Raw genomic sequence first — 15,423 nt, forward strand, 5'->3', positions numbered from 1 at the left:
TCTGCAAACTCATTGAGATTTTTTTTTTTGTTGCATGTTTTTATCTCCTGCCCTGGCGTGGACTACCCTTAAAGCCATCTCATTTATTATAAAGAGACCTCTCCTGCATTTTCATCAAGCAAATATGCCCTGCACTCTGTTCTCATGCTTTTTTTTTTTGTTTTATAACGTTTCAGCTCATCCACCATACACCATGTGCTTTAGAGTGAAATTCTACCCTCATGAACCTTTGAAGATTAAAGAAGAGCTCACCAGGTATTTTATATGTGTTTGTGTGTCATGACCATTTGGTATGAGGCAAGGAACCAAGACAATCTTTGGTGAAAATCGTACAGCATGGTGCAAATCCATTTTAAACAAAGGGCTGCACAGATGCATATCTAATGCCAGTTTTGTTTTTGTGCACTGTCCTGAATCCATAGCTGATCAGAGAAACTTTGCACGTAGGCATTTCCCTATGTAGCTCATGGGGACATAACAACTGTTTCCATAGGACACAAACATATCTCATCATAAACTGTTAGATCAGTGTAGACATCAGTTTCCTTTAGGTGCTTTCATACTACAGACTGGAGGGAAAAGAGGACAGAAGGCTGGACATATGTGAATGGCCCTTAGTAAGCGAAACTGTAAAAGGCTGGCTACACAAGCCTTTGTCTGCTATGGAAAATGTAAAATACCCCTGCTACATTATCGGATTACTCCCAGCGTTAAAGGGAGCTAAAGAAAACAAAGCAGACACATACACGCTAATATTGTTTGGTTCCACATCCCTTATGTGTATTAATGTGAGCTTTAGTGTTTGTGGCTTTGATTGGTGACATGAAGCTTTATGTGCACAATTCTTTATATAGTTTGTTTGTATGGGCAAAACTTGAATTGTTAAAGTATAAACCAGTTGTCAAAAAATTGACTGTATTTGTTTATAGTAAAACATGATTTTGTACTGGTGCTATAATTGGCTGACTTGTTTTGTGTATCCGAGCCCTGCAGATATAACAGGGCACGATCAGAGCAAAAATACTTCAGTGACATCATAACCTCCAAAATTAAGATGGAAATCTGCCTAAAAACTTCTGACAGTTTCCATTATTTCCATGACTGATGTGTCAACATCATCTGTGACAGTGCTGAAGATTAGGTCCATAAAAAAATTGGTTCTCTGCTATCCTTGTTCCCTAACCTCCCCATAATCGGGCATGCTCAGATTGAATTATACTGTAGGGAAGAAGGAGGCAACCCACTGCTTAATGGCCTATCTCCCAGCAGATGAAATCTAACATCCCGAGCTCCTGTGACCATGAAAAGCAGTGCCATCTGCAGGCTCAAAACAGGCCAAAAAATTAATAAAAAATGTGCATGTGCCAGTCCTATGCTAAATGGCGCAAACAAGATATTTTAATTGCAGTGTGGATGACATAAAAGACACATCAGTCCAAAGAGGGTCTCTCTAATTTGCACAGATAAGGCAAGTAATACAGCCAGTTGCCTGGAAGAGAGGCCGGGACCAGCGCATGCAGAGAAAAAAGTTGATTCCTTTGCCCAGAACAGGCCACAACACTGTGCATGTGCCGGTCCTAGGCTGTACGGTGCAAACAAGAAGTGCTGTGGTAATAACATAGAAGATACATTAGTCAAAGGAAGAGGGGCAGGTTTAGCACAATTTTAACAGGCAGTATGCATTGTCCAGGCATACCCAACGGACTATGGTGTACAAGTTTTTTTCAAAGTAGCCAGGGCTGTATGAGGGCATCCTGGGCAACAAATTATTGGGCATTTTCTAATCTATCATGCCCAATACCTTTTCCCCAAGACCTGTCACCTGGGGAAGTTTGGGATACTCCCATACACATCAGATAGTGATCCAGTCCGGGTGGTGGAAGACATACATCTAATGTGTAGGGGCACCCAAAGATTGTGAGCGAATCTCCATGTGTATGGACAACTTTACAAAATATCTGTACGTGTAAACAGCCAACTCAAACCAGTTATTTGTATTGATCTGAACTTTGTTTCAGTAACTTTTCAAATACTTTACAATGTACTAATAATACTTTACTTACTTACTTCACATTTTCAACCATATTCTTTCATACATACAAATTTGTGCTGGTTATTACTTAAAATTTGACATTTTCTGACAGACGTGCCCATATACTTAGCTAAGCAACATTGTATACTTTACTGCACTCTTACATTTCCTAATCATTAGTGTTGATCGAGCACCGTAGTGCTCGGGGGCTCGGGCCAAACACATCTGAGTATAATGGAAGTCAATGGGAGAACCCGAGCATTAAACCAGGTACCCCCTGCTCTGAAGAGGGGAGGGTGCCTGGTTCATAGCAAAATGTCAGAAATTTATGAAAACACCACCGAAATGGTTCTGGAGCAGAATGGGGAGGATGTCTGGATGCATCTTGTACTCGCAGGTCGCTGCTGGGAACGATGTTGTCCGAATAGTACGCCACTTTTACAGACTGACAATAATGCGCTCAAAACCGAAGATAAAATCGAATTTAGAGGAAAAATTGATAGAAAACATTATTTTCTGTATATTTACTTGTATATAAAGTGCAAATGCTGCCAAAAATTACAAGGAAGAGGCACTCCGATACAACCTGTATATCACACAAAGGAGGGCCTCATTCACATTGTGGTACAATTGTTCAGGTAGTGGGACTCCTACACTCATAATGCCTATGCACTAAGTGAAAGGGCTGCCAAAAATTACAAGTAAGAGGCACTTCAATACACCCATTGTTACACATAAAGGAGGATATCATACACAGCCTTGAAAAATTTTGATTGATGGTCTGCTGGTGAATAATATAACAAAAACAAAGACAGGTGCACTCTGCGGTCTTACTAAGCCCTCAAACTGGTGTTAAAATTGAGAGATTAGCCAACATGTCTTACGTGAGGATATGTCTGAGCCCGAGCACCGCGCAAGGTTTCTCAAGTAGCTCGGGACCTAACGCTAAACCTACCGGGGCCGTGTGGGCAATACCAGGAGCCAGTGGGCGAATTACAGGAGCGCAAGGCCTGCTGGTGACCCTCAAAAACATTAGGAGCAAGGGCCTGCTGGTGAAACTCTAAAACATTATGGGTGAGGGCCTGCTGCCGCTTTGGTGACTCTAGATAACCTGGGGACGATCGCACATCCCCGTGATGGCGACGATCCATTCGGATGTCTGCCCTATCAAGTTTCAATGTTATTTTCAGCCCAACCATGTAGACCAAGGTTAACGGGGGAATCATGGTTGGATTATGGATAGGGAGCCTGAGAAACACCTATGGCTACCACATCCAAGCAAAGCAGCATGCGCACAAATTACCTATTAGGTATAATTAGGTGAGGGCCTGCATGTGAGCTGACCCTATAAAAGATTTTAGGTGCGGGCCTGTATGTGAGCTGACCCTGTAAAAGATTTTAGGTACGAGCCTGCAGGTGAGCTGGCCCTGTAAAATATTTTAGGTGCGGGCCTGCAGGTGAGCTGACCCTGTAAAAGATTTTATGTGTGGGCCTGCTGGAGAGCTGACCCTGTAAAATATTGTAGGTGAAGGCCTGCTGGTGAGCTGACCCTCTAAAAAATTATATGCAAGGGCCTGAAGGTAAGCTGACCCTGTAAAAGATTGTAGGTGAGGGCCTGCTGGTAAGCTGACCCTATAAAAAATAATATGCAAGGGCCTGCAGCTGAGCTGACCCTCTAAAAAATTATATGCGAGGGCCTGCATGTGAGCTGACCCTGTAAAACATTATATGCGAAGGGCATATATGCGAGGCCATTATATCTGACGAATAAGCATGTTTGTAACGGCACCCCGGACATAAAAGGGGGTAAAAGCCATTTAAGAGATATTCCCTTTCCAGATGCAAAGGCAGCTACTAAAGACACCAATCTCCAGAACTGGAAACCATATGAATGCTGCATACAGCCGAATTGGAAAAAACATATGAAAGGTTTACACTCCTAGCAGTCGAACTGGAGCAGTATACAATCCCCCGAAGAACGAGACCAAGCTCTGTGTTGAGGGTAAAGCAGTGGACAGCCAGAGCTGTGTGTTTATTGTTCTTATATACACATTCTTACACATTAGTACCACCCACAGGGTTTTGTAAAACAACCAGTAACCCCGTAGAATACACTCGGACTCTCCCACACAAAATCCTCCCCTCTGCGTGTGATACAATTACCTTACACAATGGGTTAATGTAATTATCACAGGCAGGAGAATACACAGTTTTACACAATGTCTTCTGTCCTGGAGACAATTGGGAAGTAATCCAATTTATCTCCAAGGGTAGAGGCAAAACTCCATTAGCCACATGGTAGCAAAAGACAATAAAAGACATAAGAATATTTAACTGTGCAACTATTGCATAAAACATAGACATTTAACATATCCCCAGATAGCTCAGGTCTGAGTGCATATTATTAGGTGAATGGCACTCAGACTACACGAATACAGTTCAATTGCCATGGAGCCAAATTCTTTCACATAGTCTTTGCAGGGGAAAATCAAGCTTTTCAACATGGGGCCATAGTCTAAAGGAAGCAGGCGGGCAACCAGGCTTCTCCAATGCAATGGGGCGAGATTGGTCTCGTCACAATGTTGATATGATGGAAGAGGAGGAGGATGAGAAAAGGAAGATTCAACCATATACCCTTGTTTGTGGTGGAAGGGGTGCATGGGAATATAGTGTATTCAGTACATTATAAACAACACATTTAAAGTGCCTTTATGTTCATCAGCCGAGTCGAGAAGTCATGGTCAATCCAGGCCTTGTTCATTTTTATAAGAGTCACCCTGTCAGCATTTTTAGTTGACAGGCGGATACGCTTATCTGTTATAATGCCGCCAACAGCACTAAATACCCGCTCAGAAAAAACGCTGGTGGCAGGGCAGGCCAGCACCTCCGCCTTGGTAGAGTGCTAGTTCGTGCCACGTGTCCAGCTTGGACACCCAATAGTTGTAAGGCACTGAGGGATCATTGAGGACGCTGACATGGTCTGCTATGTACTCCTTCACCATCTTCCAAAATGTTTCCCTCCTTGTGACACTAGGCCGTGCATTAGGGTGAGGGTGCTGGTGGGGTGTCATGAAACTTTCCCAGGCTTTGGAGAGTGTTGCCCTGTCTCTTGGAACTGCTGTGTGTTCCCCTTGTCTCCCTCCTCGATTGGCCAAGGAACTACGGACTCTGCCGCCAGCGTTGTCAAGTGGAAATTTTTGGATCAATTTTTCAACAAGGATCTTCTGGTATTGCACATTTTTGCTTGTCCTCTCCACCAGTTCTCTTTGTAGCGGGGGTCGAGAAGGGTGAACAACCAGTAATCCGTGTTGTCTAAAATGTGTATAACGCGCGGGTCGCGGAAAAAGCAGCCTAACATGAAGTCAGCCATGTGTGCCAGAGTACCAACAGGCAAGACTTCGCTGTCGTCATCAGAGGATCACTCTCAATCTCCTCCTCCTCTTCTGCCCACCTACGCTGAATAGATGGAATTAAACTTCCATGGGTACTACCCTCTGAGGCAACCATCTCCTGCTCCTCCTCCTCCTCTTCATCGTCCAATTCGCGCTGAAAAGACGAACTGAGGGTGGTCTGGCTATCACCCTGTGTAATGTCTTCCACCATTTCCACCTCTTCCACATGCAAAACGTCATCCTTTATTTTGAGCAGCGAGCATTTGAGTAGACACAGATTTGGGATGGTTACGCTGATAATAGCGTTATCGCCGCTCCCCATCTACGTTGATTCCTCAAAGTTTCTTAAAACCTCACAGAGGTCAGACATCTATGCCCACTCCTAGCTTGTGAATAGCGGAAGCTGACTGAAAAGGCGACGACCATGTTGCAGCTGGTATTCCACTACTGCCCTCTGCTGCTCACAAAGCCTGGCCAACATGTGGAACATTGAGTATCAGCGCGTGCTCACGTCGCACGACAGCCAGTGAGCTGGCAATTTCAAGCGCTGCGGCAGCGTTGAAAGGCCGGCTGTAGCTGTCGGTGACTTGCGGAAATGTGCACACATGCGGCACACCTTCACCAGTAGCTCAGGTAAATTTGGGTAGGTTTTGAGGAACCGCTGAACAACAAGGTTGAACACATGGGCTAGGCATGGGATGTGTCTCAGCTTGCCGAGCTCCAAAGCCGCCACCAAGTTACGGCCATGCCTGGCTCTAGGTTGAGTGGCGAGAGCCACAGCTCAGTCTGGTCTCTTATCCCCTACCACAGCTCTGCGGCAGTGTGCTGTTTGTTCCCTAAGCATATCAGCTTCAACACCGCCAGTTGCCGCTTCCCCACTGCAGTGCTACACTGCTTCCATCTACCAACTGATGACTGACTGGTGCTGCACGTGGATAATTCGGAGGTGGAAGTGGTGGAGGAGGAGGAGAAGTGAGGGTTGGAGCCACTAACGTAGGTGCTGGCGGAAACCCTGATCGACGTAGGGCCCGCAATCCTTGGCGTCAGTAGTACCTGTGCCATCCCAGGGTACAACTTGCTCCCAGCCTCCACAACGTTCATCCAGTGTGCCATCAGGGAAATGTAGCATCCCAGGCCGAATGGACTTGTCCATGTGTCCGTGGTTAAGTGGACCTTCCCAGTAACTACGTTGGTCAGGGCACGTGTGATGTTATGGGACACATGTTGGTGTAAGGGGGGCACAGCACACCGTGAAAAATATTGGCGGCTGGGGACTGCGTAACGATGTACGACCGCCGACATCAGGCTGCGGAAGGCCTCAGTGTCCACAAGCCTAAATGGCAACATTTCCAGCATTGGAAAGTTGCGCATTTAGTGCTATGGCCGGTGGGTGGCTGGGTTTTTGCACTTGCATTCAAATGCCTGGGGTAAAGACATTTGTACGCTGCGCTGGGACACGGAAGTGGATGTGGTCGCTGATGGTGCTTGCGAAGGACCAGGTGCAGGGCGGGATGCATCCGGGCCTGCGCCTTCGACAGGGGATTGGCCAGCATGTATCACAGGGGAAGAGGAGGCAGTGGTGTGACCCGCAGACACAGATTGTGGACCCGGGCCTTTGTGCCACTTATTACGGTGCTTGGATGCCATGTGGTGGATCATGCTGGTGGTGGTGAGGTTGCTAGTGTGTACGCTCATTTTCGTATGGCACAGATTGCAAACTACTATTCTTTTGTCGTCCGCACTTTCCTCAAAAAAGCACCAGACTGCAGAACATTTACCCCTTGGCAAGGAAGATTTCGCAACGGGTTGCTCCGTGGAACAGTTGCTGGCCTTAGTGGTGTGGCCCGCCTTCCCCCTTTTGCCACCCCACTGCCTCTTCCAGCCTGTTGCGGTGCTGCAGATCCCTCCCCCACTGTACTGCTGTCCTCGCTCGGCTTTCCACCTTCCCAGGTTGGGTCAGTGACCTCACCGTTCACCACCTCCTTTTCCACTTCCTCACTCTGATCATCCTCCTGATTTGTTGACTTAAGCACAACCTCAGTGATTGACAACTGTGTCTCATCCTCTTCACCAACCTTTTGAGACAGTAATTGCGTTTGACTCATTGGCAACTGTGTCTCATCATCATCCACCTTATTAAACACTAATTGCCATTACCCACCGTCATGTTCTTGTGACTGTGGATGTTCAAGAGGTTGGGAATCAGGGCACAAGATCGCATGTCCCTCTTCAAGCCTGCTTGCCGAGAGGGCCAAATCAAGTAATGGCGATGAAAAGAGGTCCTCAGAATATCCAAGTGTGGGATCACTTGTTTGGCTAGACTGCAAGTGGTGGGAGGAAGGAGGATCAGGGTGAGGATTGTGTTGACCAGACTCCTGGCTACTAAGACTGGACTTGGTGGAAGACAGGGTGGTACTTTACTGACTGGAAGCATTATCTGCTGCAATCCAACTGACCACCTGGTCGCACTGTTATGACTTCAAGAGTGGTGTCCTGCGCCGCCCTGCAAACTAGGACATGAAGCTAGGTATCTTGGATGATTGTTTTTCTTGTGCTCTGGCAGCAGGCACTGTTTTTCCGCGCCCAGGGCCGCGGCCTCTGTGTGCACCACCAGCATCACGCCCACTTTCCCGTCCCTTACTGCTCGCCGTCTACGGAAAAAGTGTACTGGATGTCACTGATCTTTTCGGGATGTGCACACTTAAAACAGATGTGGCGCGGATAATTTAACCAGGGCCGGCGCTACCAGTAAGGCGACTTAGGAAGTCGCCTAGGGCGCTTCCTGAGCGGCTGAGCGATTGCCGCTCTAATTTGAATCTCCGGCCGCCGGCTCATTGCTGCGCAGCCTGCCTGCGCCTGCTGTGTCTGCTCTGTGCTTTTGTTAATGTAGCGTGGCCGAGCTCTGTTTGGTCCGCGGTACAGGAGCATTTGTTTCCTGTACCCGGTCGGACTAACAGGAAGTGCTCACTTAGTGTGCACTTCCTGTCAGTCCGGCCGGGTACAGGAAACAAAAGCTCCTGTACCGCGGACCGAACAGAGCTCGGCCACGCTACATTAGAGGTGGGGGGGGGAGGGAATAATGAGATTGACGAGGGGGGGGAGGGGGGGAATAATGAGATTGACAAGGGTGGGGGGGGGGAATAATGAGATTGACAAGGGTGGGGGGGAATAATGAGATTGACAAGGGAGGGGGGGAATAATGAGATTGACAAGGGGGGGGAATAATGAGATTGACAAAGGAGGGGGGGAATAATGAGAGTGACAAGGGAGGGCGGGAATAATGAGAGTGACAAGGGAGGGGGGGAATAATGAGAGTGACAAGGGAGGGGGGAATAATGAGAGTGACAAGGGAGGGGGGGATAATGAGATTGACAAGGGAGGGGGGGGACAATGAGATTGACAAGGGAGGGGGGGATAATGAGATTGACAAGGGAGGGGGGTAATGAAATTGATAAGGGGTGGATAATGAGATTGACAAGGGAGGGGGGGAACAATGAGATTGACAAGGGAGGGGGATAATGAGATTGACAAGGGAGGGGGGGGATAATGAGAGTGACAAGGGAGGGGGGGGAACAATGAGATTGACAAGGGAGGGGGGGATAATGAGATTGACAAGGGAGGGGGGGATAATGAGAGTGACAATGGGGGGGATAATGAGATTGACAAGGGAGGGGGGGAATAATGAGAGTGTGTCAGATTTGCAAAAAATGGCCAAGTCCTTAAGGTGAAATAGGGCTGAGTCCTTAAGGGGTTAAAAGGACTTTTGGGTCTCTGAAAAGTTTTTTGTTTAAAAATCTTCCTACTGCAATCCCTACACTGTCTGTCCCTTCCTATGCACAGCTCTCCCTAACACTGAGCAATTTAGCGCAGGTTGCGCTACAAACATATATTGCTGCTGTCACACACAATAGTCCTTACAAGGACTTTTGGGTCTATGAAATGTTTTTGTAGAAAAATTCAATTCAATTACACTCCCTGTCACACTCCCTTCCTATGCTCAGCTCTCCCTGACTTAGAATGAGCCGAACACGCGTCATCGGGTGCTATATAGCACCCGATGACGCGTTCTAGCCATCCAATCGCTGTAATGCCAGTAACCAACATGGCTACTGGCATTACAGTGAGGGCATTACTTACCTGCATGTTTATTGGCTGCTTAGCAGACGCGAAACGTGCGGGAAGGAGACTCGAGCGTTGCACTTGAGCACATGCGGTATTCGGCCGAGTACCGCCGTGTGCCGAGCATAGCGATGCTCGAGCCAATCTGGTATTCGGCCGAGCATTCTCGCTCAACACTACTAATCATGTTATTGTATGTTGCCTTTTGTGAACATTTTTTACACAACAATGTAAGTACCAGCAAGGAACTGCAGAGAATGTGAAGGCCATGGCAAGAAGATACCAGCTAAAGTGTGAATTAAGCATTTGGTGAGAAATTCTTATAACATAGATATGAGTTGGGTTGTTGCGGGTATCGTAGGGTTGTTGCGGGTATCGAAATTTCGATACCCAATCGATACTTTTGTCCCGGTATCTATACGATACCGGGATTTCCATTTTTTCGATACTGGGCTGCGCTCCTGCGCAGTCTAGTATCTCTGAACATGAGCGCGCTGCTGTCAGCACGCTCATGTTCCCTCAGCAGCACAGGGGAGAAGGAAGCTGTCCTCCCTCCCCGTGCTGACGCTGCCACCATTGAGAAGAGAGGGGCGGAGGAGGGGCAGGCGCACTGCGCCACCAATGATACGACTTTTCCTACACAGAGCGGCGCCCAGTGATGTCCCAGCACTTACCATTATTCCTGGTCGCCGCTCCGTTCACCCACTGTGCCCCATTACTGTCTCCTCTCCTGCTCCATATGCTAATTATTATCGGAGCAATGGGGAGGAGACATCAGATTCTCCAGTGGGCGTTCCTTCTCCCTGCGCTGCGCTGCGATTGGACAGCGCTACAGCCAGGGAGAAGGAACGGCCACTAGAGAAGCTGATGTCTCCTCCCCATTGCTCCGATAATAATTAGCATATGGAGCAGGAGAGGAGACAGTAATGGGGCACTGCGGGCGAACGGAGTGGCGCCCAGGACTAATAGTAAGTGCTGGGACATCGCTGGGCGCCGCTCTGTGTAGCCTAATACTTAAAGTCTGGACCCAGGAAAAGTAGACTTTAACACATAATACAGGAGGCGGGTGCCTGCAGCAGAATCGCATTGCCGGCACCCTGCCCCCCTGACAGGGAGCTGCGATCAGCGGCAGTTAACCCCTCAGGTGCGGTACCTGAGGGGTTAACTGCCGCTGATCTGCCAGTACCCGCCTCCTGTATTAAGGGGTAATTATCATTGGTGGCGCAGTGCGCCCTCCCCCCCCACAACCTCCCACCCCATTAAAATCATTGGTGGCACAGTGCGCCGGCTCCTCTCAACCCCCCCAGTATTAAAATCATTGGTGGCAGTGGCCACAGGGTCGCCTCCCCTCCCCCTCATTGGTGGTGCAGTGGCAGTTTCTGATCGGAGCCCCAGCTGTGTGATCCTGGGGCTCCGATCGGTTACCATGGCAGCCAGGATGCTACTGAAGCCCTGGCTGCCATGGTAACATCCCTGATGCTGTGTGCACAGGGCAGCAGGGAGAGCATGAAGTCCTATTCACCCTGATAGAGCTCTATCAGGGTGAATAGGACAAGGGATGAAAAAAAATCCCAGGTTCTAGCCCCTAAGGGGGGAAATAGTTATTAAATAAGAAGTGTAAAAAAAAAAGCAAAAAAATAAAAATAAAAACACCAAAATATTAAGTATGAATCACCCCCTTTTCCCAATTTCACATATAAAATGTATAAATAATAAACATATTACATATCGCCACGTCAGAAAAGTCCAAGCTATTAAAATAAAATAAAAATCTATGCGGTGAACACCGGAACAGAAAAAATAAATAACTGCGCGATTTGCCATTTTTTAAAATGTGGAATGCACGTGGCTTTTTTTTTTTTTTTGCGTGGTATCGAGTATCGCAATACTTTTTCATGGTATTGAAACCGAATCAAAAATTTGGTATCGCAACAACTCTAGATATGAGTGAATCAATTCTAAATGTATCACGCTTGTTACAAATTTCACAAAAATTCGTACTTCAAACGAATCCAAAGTTTTGGGGGTTTTCTTTCGAGAAATAATGTAAAAGCAGCACCCAAAATTGGTGGGAAAAGTTAGAGGAAGGAAGAAGATGGAGGATCACATGACCCTGGGAGGGAGAGGGGAGAGCTTGCCCTGACTGACAGATAGCCTGATCAGCCAATCAGAGGACAGTATTAAGCCAGATCCTTCTGTTCAGAATGAGCGAGATGCCATTCTGCTCTCAAATGTGGACGTGATAGGATGTAGTGTGTCTGTGTCTGGGAAAAAAAACGATTGCAGATACAAGCCAGTTCTGACTTATTGCCAGCACCACAATAGCATACATTCTGCTGCAAATGCTGAACAATTGCCCCTTTTTTGTTTCTAAAAAACATTCTGTGCATTATTAATTAATACGTACTAGGGCTGCACGATATGGGAATTTTGTGCGATTGCGATTAGGGCTAGAGGTCTATTTGCTTGGATTTTCAAGGCAAAAGCACACAGAAATTACTGATAATGCTGAAATGTAGTTATGCTTAACTCAAGAACTGAAATGCACAGTGTTTTTCAAAATAAAACATCTTTTACTAAATTAAATAACATATTTGCATTACTGCAAAAGTACAAAATACAAAACTTGCCATTTTCTTAATAGCACTGCACAGAACAGATAAACAGAACAAATAGAACAACATTTGTTCATTAAAATAACGACTTGCCTCCAGCCCCTCCTCCCTCCCCGCACTGTAACTGATGTATCGCCGGCCGCGCTGTGCAACATAGCGGCCGGCGATACATCCGTGTCAGCCACGTAAAAAAGTCAACCATCGCTTTATAAGACGCACTGCCATTTTCCCCCCCAAAAAGCAAAAAATATGGTAATACAACATTTTTGGGTCGGCCAATTGGCGATTGCGATACGGCGATTTATTGCGATTGCGATTGCTTTGGCGATATATTGTGGAGGCCTAATACGTACCATGCTGCAGTGTTTTACCATGAATTCTAAGATACAGGAATAAGACTTAACAAGGCTTAAGTGAATACAAGTTTACTAAACAGTGTTAAAATACATACAGATCACGTACAGATTAAAACATCACATACAGATTAAAAGTAAAAATCACATAGCCTGCAACAATGGGGGAGCCCCCTGTTAACCATCTACCAAAATGGAACATGGCTGACACCCCAAAGAAAGAGTCACAAGACATCATGTTACCTGCTTGATGCCATCAGTGGAGCTGAGCTCTTTGTTGCATGCTAGCTCAGTGACTGGTTTGCAGTGTGCAGTACGCATGTGCAGTGTCCTTAGCCCTTAGTAATGCGGCATAGTACCGGTTACCAGTTCTGGCAAGTTGTAGAACAATAGGGCCTATATTTGCTCACTACATTAAACAAATGTCCCTAAGCCTCTAACATTAACATCAAAGGGTTGTAATTAAAGGGAAAGAACAATTCAAGGAAATCCCCACATTATGAGGTAACCTTGCAACACATGCAATAATAGCATTTATATAGCAGTTTCATTCTATGCATTGTATTACCATTGTAAGTGATCAATATCAGTGTGCAGTGTCTTTGTAGAAGGGAAGGGAAATTCAATTGCGTCTCTAGTTTAAATGACAGAAAAATACACATTCAATTTTGCTAGTACCGTTTAACAATTTATGTACCAAATCCATGACTTTTCATTCATACATCTCATAATAAAATGTCTGATAAATGGAAGAGTGGAAAACAAAAGACCATGCCTCATCATTTGAGAGTCAGAATGTGCGTAGCAGTTCAAACAGCAGGAGCAACACCAGTCATTCGTCCAGTAGTAGTAGTAGTAGTAGGCCACAATTCTCAGTAGCTTCTGATAGGTGCCACATTGTTATTGAGAACAAAGAGGATAAGATTGTGGACTGCATGGCTCACTCCTCCTCTCAATCACAGCAGCATGATTTGGATGCCACCTCTGAGTCTGACACAGTGTCTTGGAGCCAAGGGTCACAGCATTCCTCCTGCACCTCCTCCTTGTAGCCCCTTAAAAGCCTTTTAGTTGCACTTCCTAGTGGACACCTTTTTTCCTAAGAAGAGGCAATAAAACTCCACATGCGATGTAAGATACTCAAGTTAATCTTCTTGTTGATGACCTATGTAAGAAGTGACAACATTTAGACTGCCATGAGGAGGAGGTTATGGTGGAGGTGAGGGACCCCATGCATAGCTGTGTTGGTGGTAGTAGTAGTGGTAGTCGCACTTGTAGTCACAGTGTTGCAGGTATGGTCAGTGGTAGTGACAATAGTACTCTGGACAAATACAGAGGAGGGATTTAGTAGGGGGCCAAGGAGCACACAGGGTGAGAACTATGATGAGAATGATTGTGTTTGGACTAGCCCAGGGAGCTGGATCGGGGTGCTGATAAGGAGGAGACATCAGAGGAGAAGGGTGGTGACTGTAGTGGCAATAAAGAGCAATATACACCCAAAACCTCCAAAAGAATTGTTAGGGCCAGATATGCTTCTATTGTGATCATCTATGGAACTGGTGCTGCTGATACTGTGGGCGCAGGCTCAAAACATCCCTGACCTAGGACAAGCACTGCTGAAGCTAGCTATGTGTGTATCTCCCATATGGCAGTATTTCTCCACGTCTGTCCTCATTTTCATGGTCTACTTTGTGGCAGATAGGCCGCATCCCTTCTTTTTCTCCTGCTCAGATGCCTCATCCTTCTTGTCCTCTGCTTTATCGTGAAACATTCATGGCCATGAGAAAATGATTTGTGACAATTAGCCTATGTAGAAGCTGATCTCCCACTTTGCCAAGTCTTTGGCGGTGCAGTTGCTGCCATACTAGTTAGTTAGTGGCAAATGTGTTACCATGCAGTACCATGCCTTCACCCAAATTTTATTCACGCCTATTGTATTACTATTTCTGGCTGTTGGTAAAAATTGTCTAGTTTTTAAAAGATCATGCAGTTTCTTGCACATGAGGTGGCATCACAAGATCCAGTGGTAAAATAGAACTGGCTGCCAATCAGATCAAGTCTTTCCTCCTTCTTCTGGTTTTCTTTGTGGCAGCCAGACCACATCCACAACCAGTATAGTATCCTTGTCATAGTCCTCATCAGTTACTTGTTCTCCTTCTCCTCCACCACTCTGTCATCAGTCAAAGTTGTGAGTTGTGTGAATTCTTCTCTATGCCATCAGCTGCAGTTTTTGCCATATCCATCTGTTGGACTTTTGGCATCCATAGTAGCGCTGTTCAACGTCTTCACCAAAATCTAAATCTTAAAAAAATGGAATTCTTCTGTATGCCATCAGCTGCAATTATTGCCATTATCCCATTAGTTGGACTTTTGGCAGCTCTGTAGTTACACACCTTCCCCCAAATTGTATCCTTCTCTAAAATGTAATTCTTTTCTATACTATCAGCCTCAGTGTTTACCATATCCCCTCTGTGCCCACAGTGGCACAGTTCCTCGCCTTCACCAAAATTTAACTTTGTTGTATGTATATTTGTACTTCTGCCCAGCTGTCTATTTTTCCCCCCAAAAAATGTGTTACAGTTGTCTTATTTTCTAAATGACTGTGGCCTTCTCCTGCACATACCATTTCCCCTAACCCCATGGACTACTGGGGAGGTCTATTGGGACAGTGGCCGGAACTTGGCCAGTTTGCTCTCATTGTCCTGTCTTGTTCAGTCTTCAGTGTCATCTCACACCCAAATGAACAAAGTTTTCATCCACCAGTGTACAAAACATCACTTTTCTCAAAATGAATCAGGCATTGATCCATGAGGATTTTCACATCCCTCTGGCTGAGGGCGATGAATAGATCTGCCATTGCTGATGGTGGCGGTTGATCGCTGGCCCCATCATGCTACCGCCACAGTTGCTACTGC

At 46.2% G+C, this 15,423-nt stretch overlaps 1 protein-coding gene across 2 annotated transcripts in view; it reads left to right on the forward strand.

Moving 5' to 3' along the window:
- The window catches only part of FRMD3 (FERM domain containing 3), a 235,002-nt gene that overhangs the window by 130,041 nt on the left and 89,538 nt on the right, over positions 1-15,423 (forward strand). For both annotated transcript variants that reach the window (XM_040417038.1, XM_040417039.1), the window contains exon 4: positions 177-255. In XM_040417038.1, coding sequence (XP_040272972.1) covers positions 177-255 — 79 coding nt within the window. The remainder of the gene's footprint in view (positions 1-176; positions 256-15,423) is intronic.

Source organism: Bufo bufo, chromosome 2 (assembly GCF_905171765.1).
Source record: "Bufo bufo chromosome 2, aBufBuf1.1, whole genome shotgun sequence".
NCBI classification, from domain to species: domain Eukaryota; kingdom Metazoa; phylum Chordata; class Amphibia; order Anura; family Bufonidae; genus Bufo; species Bufo bufo.